We start from the raw sequence: 21813 nt of genomic DNA on the forward strand, positions 1-21813 counted from the left end.
AATTTTATGGTTATAATTTTAAAAAATATTTTTAGGTACTAATTGGCTTAGAATCATCAAACTTAGTTAATGGGTCCTCAGAGAACGACAAGTGATAAGTAGGTCACCTGACCAACTCTCAGGTACTAGTTGGCTTAGAATCATCTTGGGTTCTCAGAATGTGAATTTGAATTTCAAGGCTTTATCTAAATATATAGGATACTTAGAGGCTTCAGATAGAAGTGATAGGTTGTACAGTTTATCAGAAGAGCGATTCAAGGCCCTTGGGTGTCTTGTTCAAATCATGACCCCCTGGGGGTAGGGTGGGGCCACAATGGGGGATCAAAGTTTTACATATTAAGAAAATATAGGGAAAAATCTTCAAAAATCTTCTCAAGAACAGCAAAGCCATTATTAGTCAAATTAATATGGAAACATCCTCGGGTAGTGTAGATTCAAGCTTGATCAAATCATGACCCCCGAGATAAGGTGGGCTACAATGGGGGATCAAAGTGTTACATAGGAAGATATAGGAAAAAAATCTTCAAAAATCTTCTTCTCAAGTTTAGCAAGGTCATGATAAGTCATATTAATATGGAAGCATTCTCAGGTAGTGTAGATTCAAGTTTGTTCAAATCTTGACCCTGGGGGTAGGTTTGGGCCACAATGGGTGATCAAATTTTTACATAGGATTATATAGGAAAAAAATCTTCTCAAGAACAGCAAAGCCATGTTTAGTCAAATTGATTTGGAAGCAGTAGGTAGTGTAGATTCAGGTTTATTTAAATCATGACCCCCGGGGGTACAGTAATGCCACAATTTGGGATCAAAGTTTTACATAGGAAAATATAGGGAAAATCTTCAAAAATCTTCCTCTCAAGAACAGCAAAGCCATGATTAGTCATATGGAAGCATCCTCAGATAGTGTAGATTCAAGTTTGTTCGAATCATAACTCCCGGTGGGTCCACAATGGGGGATTAAAGTTTTACATTGGAATATGTAGGAAAAAATCTTCAAAAATATTCTTCTCAAGTATAGCAAAGTTATCATTAGTCATACTGATATGGAAGCATCTTCAGATAGTGTAGATTCAGGTTTATTTAAATCATGAACCCTGGGGATAGGGGGCTAGGGGGGGGGTCAAAATAGGGATAAAAGTTGTACATAGGAATATATGATAGAAAAAAATCTGCTGATGAACAGCAGGGCCGTATTGACTCAGGTGAGCATTATGGCCCATGGGCTTTTTTTTGGCTGTGTTTGCGTAATGAGTTGATTTTGGTATGTTTCTTCATATTTTTGACTCACGGATTATGTAAAAGTTTCATATTGATTTACCCATTTTTAGGTCACCTGAGTCACTCAGGTGACCTATTACTATCCATTTTTGTCCGTCGGCGTTCGTCGTTCATTGTGCGTTAACATTTGAACATTTTTAGCTTCTTCTCTGAAACCACTCAACCAATTTCAACCAATTTTGGCATATAGCACCTATGGGTGAAGGGGAACAAAAATTGTGAATTTCATGGTCCCTGCCCCCCTGGAGCCTGAGGGGTGGGGCTAAAACCACCAAAATTAATGCAATCTTTAAAAATCTTCTTCTTTACTCCTGGACATCAAGCAGTCAAACTGTTGGCATGATTGTAATAAGCAATGAGCCCTCTACCAAAATTGTGAAATTCATGGCCCCAGGGTCAGGGTTTGTGGTGCTAGGGTGGGGCTATATACATCATATAGTGAAAGTGCATTATTTCTTTGAAAATATTCTTCTCTGCTCCTGGGTATTAAATAAACTAACTAAGTACATAGTTATGTTGAGCAAGACTGCCTCTTCCAAAATTGTGAATTTCATAGCCCCTGGGTCAGGGGTTCTGGTGTTGGGGGGGGGGGCTCTATTGATTATATAGTGAAAATGCATTAAATCTTTGAAAATCTTCTCTGCTCCTGGGTATGAAATATACTTACTGAGTACATAGTTATGATGAGCTTGTCTGCCTCTTCCAAAATTGTGAATTTCATGGCCCCTGGGTCAGGGGTTTGGGTGTTAGGGCGGGGCTCTATTGATTATATAGTGAAAATGCATAATTTCTTTGAAAATCTTCTTCTCTGCTCCTGGGTATTAAATAAACTAACTAAGTACATAGTTATGATGAGCATGGCAGCCTCTTCCAAAATTGTGAAATTCATGGTCCCTGGGTCAGGGGTTCTGGTGTTAGGGGGTGGGGGGCTCTATTGATTATATAGTGAAAATGCATTAAATCTTTGAAAATGACTTCTTCTCTGCTCCTGGGTATGAAATATAATAACTGAGTATATATTTATTTTGAGCATGGCTGCTTCTTCCAAAATTGTGAATTTCATGGCCCCTGGGTCAGGGGTTCTGGTGTTAGGAGGGGGGAGGGTTCTATTGATTATATAGTGAAAATGCATTATTTCTTTGAAAATCTTCTTCTCTGCTCCTGGGTATGAAATAAACTAACTAAGTATGTAGTTGTAATGAGCATGGCTGCCTCTTCCAAAATTGTGAATTTCATGGCCCCTGGGTCAGGGGTTTGGGCGTTAGGGCAGGGCTCTATTGATTATATAGTGAAAATGCATAATTTCTTTGAAAATCTTCTTCTCTGCTCCTGGGTATTAAATAAACTAACTAAGTACATAGTTATGATGAGCATAGCAGCCTGTTCCAAAATTGTGAATTTCATGGCCCCTGGGTCAGGGGTTCTGGTGTTGGGGGGGGGACTCTATTGATTATATAGTGAAAATTCATAATTTCTTTCAAAATATTTTTTTCTACTCCTGGTTATAAAGCAAAGAAACAAGTGTATAGTTATGATGAGCAAGGATGCTTTTACAAAATTTTTAAAACTTGTGGTCCCAGGGGTTCTGTTGTTTCTCGGGGGGGGGGGGGGGGGGGGCTCTTTTTGATTATATTGTGAAAATGTGTGAATTCTTTGAAAATCTTCAACAAATGGCATAGTTATGATGATGAGGGTACCTCTTCCAAATTTGTAAATTTTCATGACCCTAGGTCATGGGTTCTGGTGTTAGGGTAGGGCTGTGTTAAATAGTGGAAATGCATTATTTCTTTGAAAATCTCCTCTCCTCCTGGGCATATTAGAAGCAAACAGAGTAAAAGTTTTAATAAGCAAGGTATTTTTACCAGAATTTTGAACATCTGGACCATTTAGTCAAGTGTTCTGGTCCTTGCCAGGGCTCTATTAATTTGTATTCTACTGAGTGAAGTTATTCACCTTTGCCATTCACCTTTGATAATTAATCACTGTAGATAATGTATTTGAAAGATTAATAGAATAAGAAAATTATGCAAGAACATTTATTGTATAATGCAAAAAGTACTTTCATAGTTTTAATAATCAGGTAGACTTGGAAATAATAGATGAATAAAAGTGAAACAAAAATAACTTATCTTTTTAAATGTTCTTCAAAGGCCAAGTGAGGCCAATGTGAGAGGTAATAATAGAGACATCTATTATGATCTTAATTGTACTATTTTCCTTGCTATTGGGCAACAAAGCTTCGTTTATCAGTTTATGGATCCTCTAAATTGTTGTACTCAGGTGACCGTTAAGGCCCTTGGGCCTCTTGTTATGAAAGCTATGGCTTTTGTCTGATGACTTCACAATACTACTGAAATTAAGATGACATCATCAATCTATAAATTGATCACATGAAAGCATTAGATCACCAGTCAATAGATAAAAAAAAGCTAAAACAAATGAAATGGACTGTACAAAAGTACATGTATAGAATGTTTTGACTGACAGATTGAATGTTGTTTTATGTCCGGTTTGAGAATTTTTCACTCATATGGAGATGTGATATAGAATGTTTTGTAGAAAAGCAACTACCAATGTATGTACCATTTTGATCCTTTGTTGTAGGGATTAGCATGTTTAATATCAGTATTTGGTGATAATAGGTGATTTATTTTTCATGCCGTTCATGAGTTGTAATCATTCCGATATATGTCCGATTTTATTTCTTTGTTGTAGGGTTTAATATCTGTGGCCGGTGATGAAAGACGAATGGTTGTCCAGGCTGTTCACGAGTTGTACGATTCATTTTTTACCAACAACTGGGAGGATGACACCAAAAGAATCAACAGAATTGTTTTAATAGGTAAACTGTGGCTACTTCATGATATTGTACCAAATCAATCACGGATGGGAAAACACAAAGAGTTTCACAACTGATCTCTAGTTGTGATGGTTTCTTTGAATTACATATTTACAACCCAAACAAACATTATTTTTGATGACTGTTTAGCAAGAAACAACCAGATTTGTAAAAATTAACAATACATTTATCTACGTATTTGCAATATATACACACAACCAATAAAGTCCACAAGGAAGTCATCACTAATGATTTCGCCCTACCTCTATATGTAATGATGTCGTCCATGGCACATCACATCCTACCAGGTCCAAGACAATCCACCCTGTCATTTCACCATGTGACACAAAGTCCCCAAAACAATAGCTTATAAAATTTGGTCACCTACACGTTTAATAGGGTTTTCTAATAAACTATTCAATACACTTTCCAAACCTCTTCTGAAGAATGCCAGCCAACACCCAGAAAAAATAATTGGCCAACCTAATCAAACAAGTTTGACAAGTATCTGAAGCTTAATATAGTAACATACACTAGAGTACAAGTCAGTGACCAATAGAGCGTAAATATAGTAACATAGACTAGAGTACAAGTCAGTGACCAATAGAGCGTAAATATAGTAACATAGACTAGAGTACAAGTCAGTGACCAATAGAGTGTAAATATAGTAACATATTCTAGAGTACAACACAGTGACCAATAGAGCATAAATATAGTAACATAGACTAGAGTACAAGTCAGTGACCAAGAGAGATTTAATATAGTAACATAGACTAGAGTACAAGTCAGTGACCAATATGCGTAAATATAGTAACATAGACTAGAGTACAAGTCAGTGACCAATAGAGCGTAAATATAGTAACATAGACTAGAGTACAAGCCAGTGACCAATAGAGCGTAAATATAGTAACATAGACTAGAGTACAAGTCAGTGACCAATAGAGCGTAAATATAGTAACATAGACTAGAGTACAAGTCAGTGACCAATAGAGTGTAAATATAGTAACAGAGACTAGAGTACAACACAGTGACCAATAGAGCATAAATATAGTAACATAGACTAGAGTACAAGTCAGTGACCAATAGAGAGTAAATATAGTAACATAGACTAGAGTACAAGTCAGTGACCAATATGCGTAAATATAGTAACATAGACTAGAGTACAAGTCAGTGACCAATAGAGCGTAAATATAGTAACATAGACAAGAGTACAAGCCAGTGACCAATAGAGCGTAAATATAGTAACATAGACTAGAGTACAAGTCAGTGACCAATAGAGCGTAAATATAGTAACATAGACTAGAGTACAACTCAGTGACCAATAGAGCGTAAATATAGTAACCTAGACTAGAGTACAACTCAGTGACCAATAGAGTGTAAATATAGTAACATAGACTAGAGTACAACTCAGTGACAATAGAGCGTAAATATAGTCACATAGACTAGAGTACAAGTCAGTGACCAATAGAGCGTAAATATAGTCACATAGACTAGAGTACAATAGAGCGTAAATATAGTCACATAGACTAGAGTACAATAGAGTGTAAATATAGTCACATAGACTAGAGTACAATAGAGCGTAAATATAGTCACATAGACTAGAGTACAAGTCAGTGACCAATAGAACTTGAATGAAATAACCAATAACTCCTAATGCCAAAATAAAGTCAATTCTTACATATACAAGCAATAACCTAATGTAAAACATTGACAGAATGTCACTTGTAAGAAAGGGTTAGTTACAGTTGAAGGGATAATGATTGCAAACTACTAGGCCAAATATGGATAGTATGAAAAAAAAGAGAATAGTTTCAGCTCCATGCAATGTAATTAATGGATAATTTAAAATAAGGGGATAGCGTCAGCATCCATAGGTTAATCATGGATAGGCTGAAAGTAAGGGGATAGTGTCAGCAACATAACAGGTTATACATAGACAAATTAAAAGTTAAGGGATAGTATTATCACTATGTTAGGTGATACATACTGTTTCCAGGTAATTTAAAAAGAAAAGCCAGAGAAAATTCGGATTAGTATATCTTTTTATCTGATTCATGAACATACCAATTATTCCCCTTTGTTACTTTGCTATAAATCTCTTTTTTTTAAATGGAGTTAAAAAAATAAATAACAAATTACTCTTAGTGCGATTTTATAACCGTTTTTGTTGTCAAGGTTAAGAAAAAATGGACAATTTTTAAGAAGACAGAGGAAATTCAGACTGCCGTAGAGTGCTGTTTGAATGTAATATCTATGTGTAAAGAATGACAATATGAAGTAGATTTGCTACCCTATTATATATTTCCAAGAAAATTAATTCTGATTATAATTTGTGAGTTTTTTGTTATTTTCTTTAATGACAATGGGATTTTTTCACAGCTTTTACATTTTTAAACAAGGGCAGATTCAGAGGTTGTTGCCATGGAAACGAACGCATAAGCCTGTATCAAATTTGTTGATTCCTACACCACAAACTTTTCCTCTATCTGAGGGTACCTATCTTTTAATTTTCCAATTACTTTCATGACAAGTTCGAATCACCTTAAATGTCAAAAGTATGCTGTATATCGGCATACATGTAAACAATACTATTCTGAAAGTAGATCAAAGGTCAAGTTCAAGGGTCACAAGGTCGGTAACCATGCTATCTGTAAAAAAAATTATAGTGCCAAGCAATATATGTGCAAAATATGAAATCCACTTCTTTTACTGCTCTTGAGATACATGTATAAGGTGTGACAGACGGACACACAGACAGACTCCGGGTAAAGTGATCCTAAAGTGTCGATCAGCTCTGGAGGTGACACGAAAGTATAAATATGAGCAGTTTTGAGAGACCTATTTTAAACCACTATTTTTATTATATTTTGATGATCCTGTAGAACCCAATAACTGTCATTTTACTTTATCATATCCTTGATAAGTCCATACCTCTCAGTAACTATCCTTTTACCTTTATTAAAACATATATAATGTAACATAGAACCCGGTATTTATGAAATGCACAACTGTAAAACTATTCATACACCAAACCGTATATAACCATGCAAAATTTGTAGAGAATATGGAATGATTTTTTGATTATTTATACTCAACAAGAGTTGTAAGATTTAAAGTGGGTATTTTCAGGATTTTAGAGTCTTAAATAAATTGAATGGTTGTTGGAATACAGTGTATAGAGAGGAAATGCAACTTTTAAAAACTTAAACTATGAATTCTATAGTCCTAAGAAATGATGAGTTTTGTACAGTTGTAAGAACATAAAGAGATAGTGACAGGAAGTAATGTTGTGAGTTAATAATGATTATTACTAAATTTCATAGAATCATAAAGAATTTGTGATTATGTAAAAGAGATTTTTCGCAGCATAGCAAAATAGGTAACGCTTAAATATGTTGGTTTCTTTAAAACAAAAATTAATGCTAGTACATAATATTTTTTGTAAACATGGGGTGATATCTTTGTATTCGCCATGTTGCAATCATTCCTTTTTTTTTACTTGCTATCAACAGAAATATAGATGGATTGTAGGGCTGTGTATTGAGCAAAAAAATTCGATACGATTCAATATTGTATGATGCTATATATAATATATTGGATTCTTTAAGAAGTCTATCACAAAAGTCTTATAAATTACTTGGTGCATAAATTTTATAAAAGCTAATTGTTTTATAACCCATTTCTAAGGTCTTGTCTCACTGTCTCTACAAATTACACTTCAAATTTATTTTTTAATGGTAAAACAACATGCTGAAATAAAGTTGTCTAGTATTTTGTAATATTTATGTAAGGTGTGCTATCTCCTGAATGATTATATCATTATTGATCAATTTTAATTAAAAACAGTGAAAATATAATCTTTGGTGATTGAAATACCCAAATTTTTCACAGAATTATGAGAAAATCTGCCTGTCCGATACGTATTGGAAGTTTTGTTCGATATGATACATTCTTATATATCGATATATTGATACAGCCCTAATGGATTGACATCTTTTAACCGATTACAGAGCATAATTCTAGTCTTAGGCAAATGGAATTCGAAGATTTAAAATATAATATGTTTAGAAAAAAGTAACATGAAAATATTTAGGTATAATAATAAAGGATTGCTGTTACAATATGTAGGGGTAGTTACAGGATTGCTGTTACAATATGTAGGGATAGTTACAGGATTGCTGTTACAATATGTAGGGATAGTTACAGGATTGCTGTTACAATATGTAGGGATAGTTACAGGATTGCTGTTACAATATGTAGGGGTAGTTACAGGATTGCTGTTACAATATGTAGGGATAGTTACAGGATTGCTGTTACAATATGTAGGGGTAGTTACAGGATTGCTGTTACAATATGTAGGGGTAGTTACAGGATTGCTGTTACAATATGTAGGGATAGTTACAGGATTGCTGTTACAATATGTAGGGATAGTTACAGGATTGCTGTTACAATATGTAGGGGTAGTTACAGGATTGTGTTAAGTCATACAATGAAAAAGACGAAGATAGCGAACAATGATCGGTCTCAAAAAATCTGCAAACAATACAAATCTGTGAAAGGGCATAAACACAGACCCCCCCCCCCCCCCCCGGAAACTTCCAGAGGTGGGATCAGCTACCTAAGAGGAATAAGCATCCCCTGTTTACCAGTCACACCCGACCGTAAACCCTATGTATTGATTAAGTAGACGGAACATTCCGTAGTATAAAACAAAGGCCTAACAATTAGTATGAAACAAGTCAGCCAAAATACGACCCAATGATAGGTTATATTCAGTATCAAGGATTTTAACAATAATAAAGGATAGTTACAGGGTAGTAGGCAGTCCATGAAGGATTTTAAGAATGTAAAGGGATGGATACTCAATTTTATAGAATTATGCAAGGAAGAACTACAGGATTTTTAGTGCTGAATAGAAAGGATCATTACAAAATTGTAAACACTCATAAAGGAGAAATCAGTTAATCACAGAATAACATGGAGGCAATAGTGACAGGAAGATGAAGGATAATATACTGAAGGGGGAAAGAAACGCAAAGTAAACTTTTGAAGTGATTTAATGCTATTTGTTCGAAGGCATTTCCCAGTATTATCTTACAATTAAAATTAGGCTTACTACGCACACGTGCGCGAGTGAGAGTATCACTGACGTAAAGTTAACGAGCTCATGGACTAAAATAGAGCAATGGACTTCTTTCGGTTTAAGAGTACATGTAATGCTTATAAATGATTGCTTACTGTATCAGAATTGGTTTCACTTGTACCCTAATACCGTGACGATTAAATAGGTTTGAGGATGAAAAGCCCCATCTTCATATGACATTGTTACGCGCCATCGTCACCGTCACGGTTGGTTTGAAACTGTTTCTGTTTCTCTCTGACAACGGATAAGTTTGTTTGCTGTAAAGTATTGTATGCAACTTTCACTTGATATAAACAAAATTTCTCTTCAGGTAAAAATTTAGAGAGAGAATCTTTGGAATCCAGACTTAACGTGTGCAAACCATCCACCCAGAGCTCTTGATGTTCTGCCAGAGAGGGAATTAGCTGATTACAATGAGGTTTATTGTTCCAGGCCCTGGATTGAGTGGTGACCGAAGAGATTTAATTGTTCTTTAGAGTTCGGTGTCCATTACACTTACAAAAACATGGATTGTTCACATGGATTTATTTACTTTGAATATGGACAATACACTCGGCAAATAAGCATTATACTAATGCTTAACAAATGAAAGACTGAATGTAAATCATAGTTTGTCAAGTAAACAAATAAAACATTTAGCACTCATATGACTATTAATTAATACTGCGGATTGTAGCTACCAAAAATGTAAGACCGAAGCATACATATTGTATGTCAAATATTCATGCATCTTGCTTCCATTTACAAGGAGAAAGATACAACAGCATGTTAATCAGTTTCTAACAGAAATTCACAACATTCAATTATAATGGTCTTTCAATGTTCAGGTACATGCATCAACAATGGTTGACTCAGAGTTTGATTTTGAAGATGTAGTAGACAATGTCAAAATACTTTTCGATAACGCTGGCTTTTTCATCCACTCTGGTTGGTACTGATCAGAGTAAATTCGGAATATAGTCGTCATGTCCGGAATAATGGCAGGTTTAGCGCGTCGGGAGAGGGCAATAAGTTTAGCCGTGGATGGGTGGGGAATTCGACCTTTCTTGTACGATGTAGGGCGTTGTACTGAATCAAAGTCATCGATTTCATCTAAAACTAATTGTCTCGCATCCATCCCGTTAACAAATGTTTCACTTCTTTCGAATTCCTGCGATGTCTGTATGTTGGGGAATCTAAGAGACTGCGCGGACCAGGGCAACTGATCGTTATGTTTTCTGCCATGGTTACATGGCTGGGTGGTCGGTGGTTGGTACATGGTGGACTCCCGGGAAAATGAAAGTGTGGTGGCGCTGGCTGGGAGGGAAGGAAGGGTCCGACGAGGTGTATACTTCGAGGACGATTCACTTCCTCCCCTCTGAGCCCATTCACTAGCATTAAGAAATATTTCATTGTCACGTAAGGTCGGCGATGCGTTTCCTTTCTTCAGAAGTAAATGAGCAGACACAAAATGTCCTTTCTTTAGCGCCAGAAGAAGGGCAGTGTATCCAAGACTATTTCTTGTATCTACGTCGAGTCCGAACTTCACAAAGCAGTCGACAAGCATTTCCACTATGGATGGATTTCCGCTGCAGGCAGCATGATGTAGCGGTGTGTTTCCATCATTATCGGCTTCATTGATGTCTAGTACATCTTCCTTCAGTATCAATCCAACTATAGATGCACGTCCATTCATACAAGCATAACTTAAAGCGGTTCTTCCCAGAGCGTCTCTCAAATTTAAAAAAGCTCCAGCATTCAAAAAAATCTTTGCCATCTTGTATCCGAATTCCTCTTCGATCATACAGGCCAGCATCATGGGCGTCCGCCCGTGTAAGTCTTTGCAATCCACATTGACGTTGTGTTTTGCGACCAGTAGCCTGACCTGATGCAGACGGCAGTCGAGAACCGCCTGATGCAGCGCTGTTTTGATTGGTCGCTTAAATAGTCCGGAGCTTACCGAAGCTACTGTCGGCTGCTGGGACGTTGACATGTTGTCTTGTGCACCTGTAAAGACAGAGTGAAGAAAATTCTAAGTGGCCAATAATTACAAGTTCATGGGTATTTGGCAATGTTACTGTTGTTCAAATGGAAATTGCTTTACTCATATCAACCTCGGTGATTGGCTGCGCAGTTTGGAGTGCTTTTGGATTACGGCGCGGTAGAGGAGTAATCCTGGTTGAATAATATTTGTGTTCGGGGCTGAAGGATTACGACGTATTTATAGGACTCTTTGTTTGCTCGGAATCAGAAAGATTTAATACGAATTAGGTCTGAGATATTTAAACAACTTGTGTCGGAGTTTGTTCACTTGTGTATCATAAATCAAAACCAAAATTATTGTGCCTGATTTAGGGAACATGTCCTTCTTTAACTGTTCGCATGTCCTTCTTTTAACTGTTCGCAAACTTTATTTGCATGTCAGTTCAAGAATTCAACATAAAATACAACAGATATTCATATTTTTTTTTTTTATTAAAACGTTCTTGACTTTTCAAAATGTCCTATGTATATTTATATTTTCATCTTAGCTGAAAAAGTAACGTAAAATATGCAATATCATAAATGAAATTTTGTGTAATTTTGGACGTGCACAAAACATTATACATGTAAATGTCAAAATAGCTATAGAAAAACGGATTCTTTTGTCTGTTTACCGTTTCCACCTTCTAATAAATTCTATCCCTCAGTTATTTTTGTTAGTTCAACAGTTAATGCATTGTTTTTGTTGGGTTTCTATTTAAGGTTAATCTCGCTATAATGTACAGATTGTTTATTTTTTTTATCGCCTCGGAGCCAGACAGAAAGGTTTTCGGTCGTTTGAAAAGGTAAAACTTGAAATAAATGTCACTTTGTGAAATATGAAAATGTCTTTAACATAAGGAGGTAAAAAAAGCCTGCTCTGATGTGATGAAGTGACTAGTGACATTCCCGGTAACAACCACTTCTACACGGAGAGTCGAGAATAGTCATAAAGAGATTACTTCAATCTTTTATGTAATGTCTTGAGATTTTGAAACTTAACTAAAAAAATCAATTCAATTCAATAAGCTTTCTGATCCATACATTATAAAATCGTCAAATTTTCAGTTGAACCATTTATTGACGATAAGTTTAGTTCAGTACTTTAAAATTTGATTAAAGGATCAAAAATTGATTATTATACTTTGAAACTTGATTTGAGCACTTTGAAACCTGATTTGAGCACTTTGAAAATAAATTTGAAATATTTATTTCTTTATCAGAAATTTCAAGTAGTAATTAATCTGTCGTATTGCTTGATTATTATCTTTCCCTCCTGGATTGATTCTTAAATACTGAATATACACTACTTTAATTTAGCTTACGGCACGGTCAGTTAGGATTGTGCCTTGAATTACTTTTGCTCATTTTTTTTGAAAATTTTACACTAGATACTATTTTCAGATTTGATTTTGTTCTTTTGTTATTTCCGCATTAATTCCGTATCGATTCCTCATTTACTTTTCCGATCACATCTCATATATATTACTTTTGAATTAATGTTATGTTCATGCTGTGGTCCTTTCACGAACTTTTAATTGTGGCGGAATTTTGTCTTGAAACAGAAAAAAATAATTTCCACGTTAGAATAAAGAATTTTGTCAAATCGAAATTGTTCATGATTGCCAAAAAAGTCATTGATCATTTACAATAAAAAAGCCATCCGTGAAGTATTCTCAATATTCAAATATACAGCACTCATACACAGTAATAAATTATTAAACACGATGTTGTATATATACAGACGAGGACAATGCTAGTTAAACAACTAGACGTTCTGAGACACCACTGGAATCTATTGAACATTTAACACCGAATGGTGAATGCTCTGCGGCTGACAACCCATTTAGGAGTTAAATTCCGCACATTTAAAGTTTCGAAAACTTTTTTTTTTTACTGTGTGTAAACATTTGATTATGTTAATCATTTTTAATTAATTGCAATAATTCCCCAAACAAATACATTGTTGGTCGTATCTGGAATATTCTTGTCGAATAAATACAAGATCAGAATTCGTAAATAAACCCGCCCCTTCGTTTACTGAATGGTTACAATTTAAAAAAGCTTCAGAAAAAATTGATAGGATTCAGGGTATGCAGTAAGGTTATCACCTGAAATCTATTTGATTATGTTGATGCTAGGACCTTTATGTTCATTAGAATGAAAACACATATATTGAAATTCATAATTCTCGATATGTTTTCAATGCTACAGAACTCAATTCTAATCGACAATAATAAAATTCGGAGACATATAACTGAAAACAATACTTCCTTACATAATTCCGTCACATAATTTCACACTCAAGTCTGAATAAATAAAGGAGGATAGATATAGATAGACACAGGTGAGAGATGATATAGGTAAGACAGGTGAGTGACGTGATGTAGATATATACATGTATACTTACTTCTATGTCTCGTCGTTTCTGTCCCCCTACTGGATAATCCTGATCTATCCATGGTATCCACGGCCTCCGCTAATCCGATAATCCACTCTCTCCCCGCTAACTATTTATACATTGTTCTGGAGATTTAATCGATTATAGACCAAGCTTTGTTCATTTAAAATGACGGTGTAAAGTGTTCAGCTTACATCTCTCCCCTTGTCCGCTTCAGAGAACTCAACACGGGGAAAGGAGAGCCTGGTTGCTAGGACTAGCTCAGTTCCTCACACGAGGGAACAAAGTCGTGTTGGGTAATTGACACATATAAAGTATAGACTCAGTCAACTGATAAACCTATCTATACACTTAAAACAATAACAGGTACCCCAGAATGAATAGCGAGCGTGTCGGGTCTTTGTCACGAAGCGTCACCTGTAATACAACCGCACCAAGGCGTGTATTGTAGATATTCAGTGATTGTGGTGGATCGCAAAAATTACACTCTACAGTAACCACTATCATAATTTAATGCTTTATTCTTTACAGGAAGTACATGTGCTCATGTACTTTATGCCAATAATTTATATTTCAATATATACGAAATGATTATTTTTAACTTACAATTTATATTACATGTAACTGCAATTCAAGGTCAGTCAGTGAAAGGTCAAGGTGATGCTACACGGTTGTGGTTGGGATAAATAACTACCGCATAAGAATAAGACAAATGTCTTCAAATATGTGCAAATTGGTGTAGAACCATTTTAGATAGTTGTATAGTCTATGGAAAAAAGAATATGGATATATATCAATATCGGGTCTTTAGCTCAAGAGATCGTAATGAGGTTTGATCAGTTTACACGAACCAATATCAAACTGCACCCTAATATTGACGGACTAAACTATACGCTGTAAAAAGCTATTTAAATATTTTATACAAGACCAACGCAAAGCCATTACTTGTGAAAATCAATTTTACTCATTATACTTAATTGTAAAATGTATATTAACTAACATGTTGTTTTAAATAGGTGTTTTACTCTGAAAAAGAGCAGCTATGTATCTAATAGATACAGCAATCTTTAAAAGAGCATGGTCCATTTCATACGGAATTCAAATATTTCAAGAATTCCATGCTCTCTCTCATTTCTTTTTTTCATGTGCGAAATACACTCCCCCAAGAAACGATCTGTTTAATGTTATTTATAGAATGATAAATTTACGTATTGTAGACACTCATGTTTTATTATGGGGAAATGATTCGATCAGCATTTTCGAAAATGAAAGATTATTTTCAAATGTGCAATTGTATATTAAGAGATCTGGTCGTTTTTAAATTCACATTCATTTGTACATATACTACATTAAATCATTTTTTTGTACATGCATAGCCTATATATACGATGGCTGATATCAGCCTATCTAAAATAAAATTACACGGCCTATAATTTTGTCTTTTGTACATGTCATTTCTTACATGTACAAAAATATAAAAAGTTACAATTTCGCAAAAAGACAAAATGTACATGTACATTTCTTTAAATTTGTACATGTACAGACAAAAAAATCTATAGCAGGTGCATTTAGGCAACATCCATCAGCCATTCAAAATTTAGAGGACCCGACACAGTGCTGCGACTTTTTTTATTTCTTTTTTTATATTGACTGTATTAATTGTTATGTGACAGCAATGTGTTTCGGCGGTTTGATATCGTAATGATGTATTAAATATATATTACGGTTCCGCCTTCATCAGGGATCAAACCGTAATTTCTATATGGCAAAATAGCTTTTGTCAGCAAATCAACAATACTTTTATGTATAGCATATGCAATCATTAGTTTTTTTTTTGAAAGATTTATTTGCATGTTTCATCTTTTAAAACTAATGACCAGTATTTTGATAATTTGGATTTCAGACCTTTGATTCTTGGGTCATACTTTGTTATTGGAACATTCGGTATTTCCTTTGTTTTCTTGGTTTTATGTAACGTTAAGACTCTGTTTAAAGCCAAGGATTCATTAATAATTGGGTCAGTCTCAGTTTCCTCGTATTCTCTGTTTAGAAGGTGTGATCTGAACTCAAGAAGTTCTTTAATATACCGCCATAGATTTTTTTGTCTGTACATGTACAATTTTAAAGAATTATACATGTACATTTTGTCTTTTAGCGAAATTGTAACTTTTTAATTTTTGTACATGTAAGAAATGTACATGTACAAAAGGCAAAATTATAGGCCATGTAATTTTATTTCAGACAGGCTGATATCGGCCATCGTATATATAAGTAGATAACCACACCGACCTTTGGTTCCAGTGTAGTTAATTTATTTAACGTTATTTTGAGTAATTAATTGTTATAAGGAAAGGACGTTCCAAGTTTTAAAAGAACTTGTGTCCGATCCTTTTGTTTTAACATCCAAACAATAAAATATATGTTCAAACCAAACCAACTCAATGCTCTCTCTCTCTCTCTCATTAGCTGAACTGTATATATACATGTATGTATCTCTAGGTGAGAAGTTACAACGCCCATCAATCACCTGTATATGATAGTTTACAATCTTCATCCAATACACATGATTTGTTTCCAGACACGAAAAAATATATCGGTTATGTTTTTATATGTATATATAGAAAACTTTTTTATCTACATGTATATAAATTTTCCGATTTAAAGGCTGTATAGCAATAAAATACGAACTCCATAATGGCAGGCAGTGAAACTGAGAAGATTTTGCAATGAAGAAGAATTTATATTAAACAGACATAAAGTTTAAAAACCCGAGGTCAAATTACATTCTTTTTACGGGGCCCTCGACAGTAACAATGTTATCAGGGTATCAAATATCTATCATCTCCAGAAGTTCCCATGTTTTATTAAAATTGGTCTATCTCCTAATAAACTGAGGACGTTATAACTATCAGACACCCGGTATAAGCCTCGGGTCTGTGTCGAATCGTGTGGGATCGACATCAGGGATGGGAACCACTGTTACCCAATGTTACTTGTGTATTGCGTGACCAGAAGTTGTCGCTGTTACCCAGGATTGACTCTCTGTTACATGGGGTTTACATGGCGCGGTTACTCCCAGGGATGACTCTGTGTTACGTGACGTCCCCAGAACAGAGGTTTTCTGTTCATTGATAAATCTGCAGATGTCGAAACTTTTTATCGCACTCTATCTATAAGTAGGCCTCATTGCGTGACTTTATTACGGTTCTTAAGCGAAAAGAATATTGAATAGAAACAAATCGCAAGTTGAAACACTGCAGGATTTTCTGCTCACGTAAGTGAACACCTCTGTGTGGTGCAGATATTTCAGAGGTTGTTTTGGATGGTTCCAGCTCTGAACATGTCGAACTCGTGGCCTGACCTTCTATACAGACTCACCAGAAACGGGAAAGTAGAAAAAGCGGCGATAGTGGACCAGCATGGTCACGTGATCGTGTCCAGTCGCGGGTTTAATGTGACCAAAGAGGACCTTAACAGCGTCAGAAGTACCTTCTACGGTCGCCATAATTCCCTAATGAAGGTCAAAGTTCATGGACAATTATACACGTGCTTCCGACACAGCACCCTGACGGACATTGTGGTAGGAATGGCCGGGGAGGATATAATGGTCACTCACAGGGTGGCGGGACTGACCATTGTGGGGCTGGGTCACGCAGCCACTCCCGGCTCCTGTTTGTTTGAAATCACCAAATTTGCTGGAGAAATTCAGGAAAAAAAGAGAACACCGCGGTTTAAATGACATTTACACCAGTCTTCTGCTTTAGGGTACTAGGTATATTTTATCATGTTTTAGCTATATTTAATAGCTGCCAAGGAAAAAAACCAAACGATTTTATTGTCCGGAAAATTAATTAATGACATGTCTCTCGATTATTTTTGTTCTTTGCTTCATATTGTAATGTAGATTTAAAGCAAAATCATTTACTTTAAAGTTAAATTCTAGAGTGCTAAGTTTGGTAAGTTTAAAGAGCCATTCCACGATTGTCAGGTTAAAGTACATTTTTACATAAACGCGACCACGTCATTAAGTCACGGGTCACACACAGTGTAAACAGAAAGTTTATCCAGTTTACCTGTCAGAATGTATACATGCATGACAATCAGATATGAAGATCAACTGTAGAAAGAAAAAGAATACTGATGATTATCAAATCTTTGAGGACATTTCATACGAGACATCGGATAAAACGTCTCACAAGTCGCTCTTTGACCTCTACCTACCTGAGTATGGAGCGGATCTAGGGAACAATTCTGCACCACCCGTGGCGGTGTTTGTTCACGGCGGAGGGTGGCGCCGTGGTGACAAGGACACGTGGAAACATTTTGTGTTTCTGGACATTAATCTATTGGCTGCTTTCATTTACTGGTGCTTTGGTCTGTACGGGAATGTAGGAAAAGAGTTCGCAAGGAGGGGTGTTCCGTGTGCGGTGATTTCTTACCCCCTCACTAAACTGAAAACTCCGTGGTTGCTGTTGGAGCTTGCGACTTCCTACGTAGGAACTGTGATATTTCTCGGAGTATTATTTTTTGTGTTGTTTTTATCGGTATTTGTGATAGATTTTTTGACCCCTGTAGGTATTGTTAATCTGATCTACAGACATCGTGAATTGGGTCGCTTAACTGTGTCAGACATATTTCTGGGTCATCTTGTCCTAGTTAATCTTGTCACACTTGTCGTGATATCAGTGCAACGATCTAAACATTATCTGAAATCCCACCGTCTTGCAGCACTCTGGGCGACATTTCTGAATCTTCTGTATGCAGCATTGCTAACCGAACACCCCCTCCTGACTTTATGGGTGACCAGCTTTATAGTAGCTCAAGGAGCGTTACTATATATGAACTTAAAAGCAAAAGATTACACACATGAAGACCAAATTGTTGCTTTGTCAAAGTGTATTAAGAAAATTTATGAAATAGGGAGATACACAAATTACTATGACTATAATTCTATATACTTGATTGGGCATTCTGCAGGTGGCCATCTTTGTTCCCTTCTTGCTCTTCGTCCGATTTCACTGGAGGACATAGGTGTCCCATCCTCGAGTATCAAGGTACCATTTCCCACTTCTTCAATAATTTAATGGCTACATGTATGAGCTTTGTTTGAAAATGGTTTTTTAAGTATTAAACTCAAAACATACGTATTTTTAAAATAAATGTTGCTTTTATTTATTCTTTGTGCAATTATGACTTGTTTCTGCTGCTAAAATGTCATTCATGAGCTTTGCAATCCCCTTCTCTCTGTCTATATTTCATATATTTCCTTTTTCTAGGGTGTTGTGGCGATTTCCGCGGTTTTGCACGTGGAGAAGCTCAACACTCGTGCGGTGCGCCCTCTGTATCTCCACCCCACCTTCGGCAAGAACCCGGATGATTGGTCGTCTGCATGTCCAATGACCCATCTTCAGAATAAAATATCGTCATATCTCCCGAACTTTCTCGTGATAACAGCTGAGAAAGACTGGCATCTTCAGCAGGAGGCGGCCATGTTTGCCAAAGAGTTGGAGAGCTGGGATATTCACCAACACAGGGTGGTGTTTCCTCGGACAACGCACATGTCTATTATATGTAACTTTGACCGGCACTGTAAAGTTCTCAATGTTAGTGTAGCCAGTCTGTGTGTTCAGTTTATACAGCAAACCTGCAACTTAATATATCAAACAAATGATCTACCCAGTACGGAAGAATAAATGTAGTAAAAGAATTCTGTCTTCTGTAAGAAATCTGCATGTAATTAGTTTATATTCCGACAGTTTGTTGTCGAACATATAGATGATAGAGGGATCGGTCATTGACTGATGTCAAATATGATTGATTTGTAACCATCTCTGGCTTCTAAATCAAATCATATTTATTTTGACTGCTGTCAGATTTATATAAACGTGGTTACTTTGTTAGAATCTTTGGCTGAAATCTAAATCGGATCAAATTTATTTTTCGATTTTTTTTTTTTTGGGGGGGGGGGGGACTAGACAACATTATGATTATAAATTTTCGCTTATTTTCTGTAATTAGAATTATTTCTCATTATAGTATGCGAGAACTTAATTTATTTTGGCTTCAAGACAGTCTTGATGATAGTACAGTACAATAAAGTCAGAAAATATTAATGATCCTGTACCTTTGTACTGTCCGGGAAGCTCAGTGATTAAAAAAAGTTGATTTGGTAAATTAAATTCAGGATTTGGAGTGACTTTTATCTAACGTAACCTTTTATCTTGCTAAACCCTAACCCTGAAAGTTACATTTCTTGTTAAAATTTGTATACGAGTATACAATATAACCAAAAAATCTAGCTGTTATTATTTTTTTCTAAGTGTAATATGCCTTTAACCTGTTCGTATTTCTTTTAGGATACAGCTTAACGTGCTGTAAATCATATTTCACTCGCGAGGACTTTATTTCTTTTCGCGTAATTATACGCAAAACCGTCTGCTTGCAGAAGTTTCATTCAGTTTGAATTTTTTTTTAAGTTTGTATACAAAAAAAAAAAAAAAAAATCATTGAAAACGCGTGATTTTTTCCCGCGTATAAATTATAAGATTAAGGTGTGATCTGCATGGCAAAACTAATCTGTGTATAAATTGATTTACATAATCTTATGATAAACCTAAGACAAGAGTCCCATGGACTACAGTGTTCAGGAGTCATACATTTTTTTCTTACATAAGTGAATCCCATATTGAGGTCATTGTTAATCCTTATAAGTGTAAAAAAATGCATATTTTTATTTCAATTTTTAAGTAAATATATGAGGATTGTATGTGTTAATTTCCTAAAGTTTTTTTTTTTTTTTTTTTTTTTTTTTTTTTGCGGAACTGCTTTCACCTCTCGTGGCCTACATTACAGTCGCCTCGGGTCATCATTGAACAAATTGTAGTTCATATTATACAAGGATGCTCTCGCAATGATTTAACAAATTATTGTCCCGTTCTTCTTTAAAAGATTTTAAAGTTGTAAATAAACATTTACCCTTATATGCAATTTGACCCCCATCTTAGTTTCAGGGAAAATATGATTTAATTTGAGCAATCTTTAATCTATACTCAGTTCGGCAGCTTTCATTTTAATTAAAAAAAATTTCACACAGGCCATAATTGCAGGACATGACACAAGGGGTGGGGATTTACAATCAGTAATACTAACCTCCGAACATATCCAATTTAAAATTAAAACCTATAAAATAAAAACCACAAGAACTTTTACAGAAATATTTTTTTTTTATTTTGAATTTAAACAAATATTTCAGAAACGTTACATCATCAGTAGGAAGTAATAGTTATTGTATGGTGTATCCTGATTTATTGGACGAAGGGCGGTGACGAGTGCGAAGCACGAGTCTCTTCGTCCAAATAAATCAGGATACACCATAATAAATATTCAATAACTTGCTTGTATCATGGCCAATCAAAACGTCAATAATTGTTATGTCCCAAATTTTCAAGCATGATTTTTAATTACACCAATAAAAAATATAGTTTTTGTCGCATGGATATTCTCTCCTTCTCGCCAGTATTTTTTAATTCGCACATTTTATGTGTGTGTTCATGAGAAAGAACGTCGGATTGCAGCTCTCCAACCTAATATAAAAACGGATAGTTAATGAAATTCATAAGAAAGCATTTGGATATTAAGGATGAAAAATTCGTAGTTGAAGAAGGGAAATTCAGGTGTTAATCGAAAATCAAGAAAAAAAAAGATACCCGTTAATCATTTGACATATTCGACAGCTGTGGCATGAATAAAAACGCTGTGTTAATAACTCTTCACCTATGGATGCAGTGCAACTGAACTTTATTCTAGTTGAGCAAAGATGGTATATCCTGCTAAAAGGCTCTAATACAATAGGTGTGATATTTTAAGATATTTATTTGTGGAATTCATGTCAAGAACTTGATTTCTCGATGCGGTGGATCGAATATTTGCAGAGTTCCGTAAAACATTTCGTATTTTGGGATACATGTGCACTGTAATTTATGTGAAAGACCTTTATTTCATTGGCAGAAATTTTGTCTTTGTATATAACAAATCCCATTTAAAATGTTGAAATCGTCTTTGTGTTCAATAATTTATTTACACGGCACAGTTTTTGCTGGCTCCGCCCATCGGTGTATCTCCAGTTATTGTACACTTGACTTCAAAGGAAAA

At 35.4% G+C, this 21813-nt stretch overlaps 3 protein-coding genes across 3 annotated transcripts in view; 2 read left to right on the forward strand and 1 right to left on the reverse strand.

The window, feature by feature from the left end:
• LOC133175091 (zinc-regulated GTPase metalloprotein activator 1B-like) overlaps positions 1 to 9905 on the forward strand; it is a 31074-nt gene extending 21169 nt beyond the window's left edge. Inside the window, exons 14-15 of the mRNA XM_061310216.1 lie at positions 3994 to 4120; positions 9571 to 9905. Of these exons, the coding sequence (XP_061166200.1) occupies positions 3994 to 4120; positions 9571 to 9641 (198 nt within the window). The 3' untranslated portion in view covers positions 9642 to 9905. The remainder of the gene's footprint in view (positions 1 to 3993; positions 4121 to 9570) is intronic.
• Positions 9906 to 9929: 24 nt separating this feature from the next.
• Positions 9930 to 14069, reverse strand: LOC133175082 (inversin-like). The gene is made up of 2 exons (XM_061310207.1): positions 13672 to 14069; positions 9930 to 11246 (listed from the first exon to the last, which is right to left on the reverse strand). The coding sequence occupies exons 1-2, from the start codon at positions 13721 to 13723 to the stop codon at positions 10084 to 10086; spliced, it is 1215 nt and encodes a 404-aa protein (XP_061166191.1). The 5' UTR covers positions 13724 to 14069; the 3' UTR covers positions 9930 to 10083.
• A 3610-nt stretch (positions 14070 to 17679) lies between these two features.
• LOC133175033 (uncharacterized) lies at positions 17680 to 19549 on the forward strand. Its single transcript, XM_061310121.1, has 2 exons — positions 17680 to 18716; positions 18939 to 19549. The coding sequence occupies exons 1-2, from the start codon at positions 17769 to 17771 to the stop codon at positions 19353 to 19355; spliced, it is 1365 nt and encodes a 454-aa protein (XP_061166105.1). The 5' UTR covers positions 17680 to 17768; the 3' UTR covers positions 19356 to 19549.
• Positions 19550 to 21813: the final 2264 nt, after the last annotated feature.

Source organism: Saccostrea echinata, unplaced genomic scaffold (genome assembly GCF_033153115.1).
Source record: "Saccostrea echinata isolate AGI-Se365-2 ecotype Australia unplaced genomic scaffold, CSIRO_AGI_Sech_v1 ptg000060l, whole genome shotgun sequence".
Classification (NCBI taxonomy): Eukaryota; Metazoa; Mollusca; class Bivalvia; order Ostreida; family Ostreidae; genus Saccostrea; species Saccostrea echinata.

What these genes read in the sequence shown, in the direction of transcription:
- LOC133175082 (XM_061310207.1), bottom strand. Translation starts at nt 13,723, where the DNA reads ATGGATAGATCAGGATTATCCAGTAGGGGGACAGAAACGACGAGACAT. An exon ending in AGAAACGACGAGACATAGAA is followed by an intron (nt 11,247 to 13,671) that starts GTAAGTATACAT and finishes CTGTCTTTACAG; the next exon opens with GTGCACAAGACAACATGTCA.
- LOC133175033 (XM_061310121.1), top strand. Translation starts at nt 17,769, where the DNA reads ATGAAGATCAACTGTAGAAAGAAAAAGAATACTGATGATTATCAAATC. An exon ending in TCCCATCCTCGAGTATCAAG is followed by an intron (nt 18,717 to 18,938) that starts GTACCATTTCCC and finishes TCCTTTTTCTAG; the next exon opens with GGTGTTGTGGCGATTTCCGC.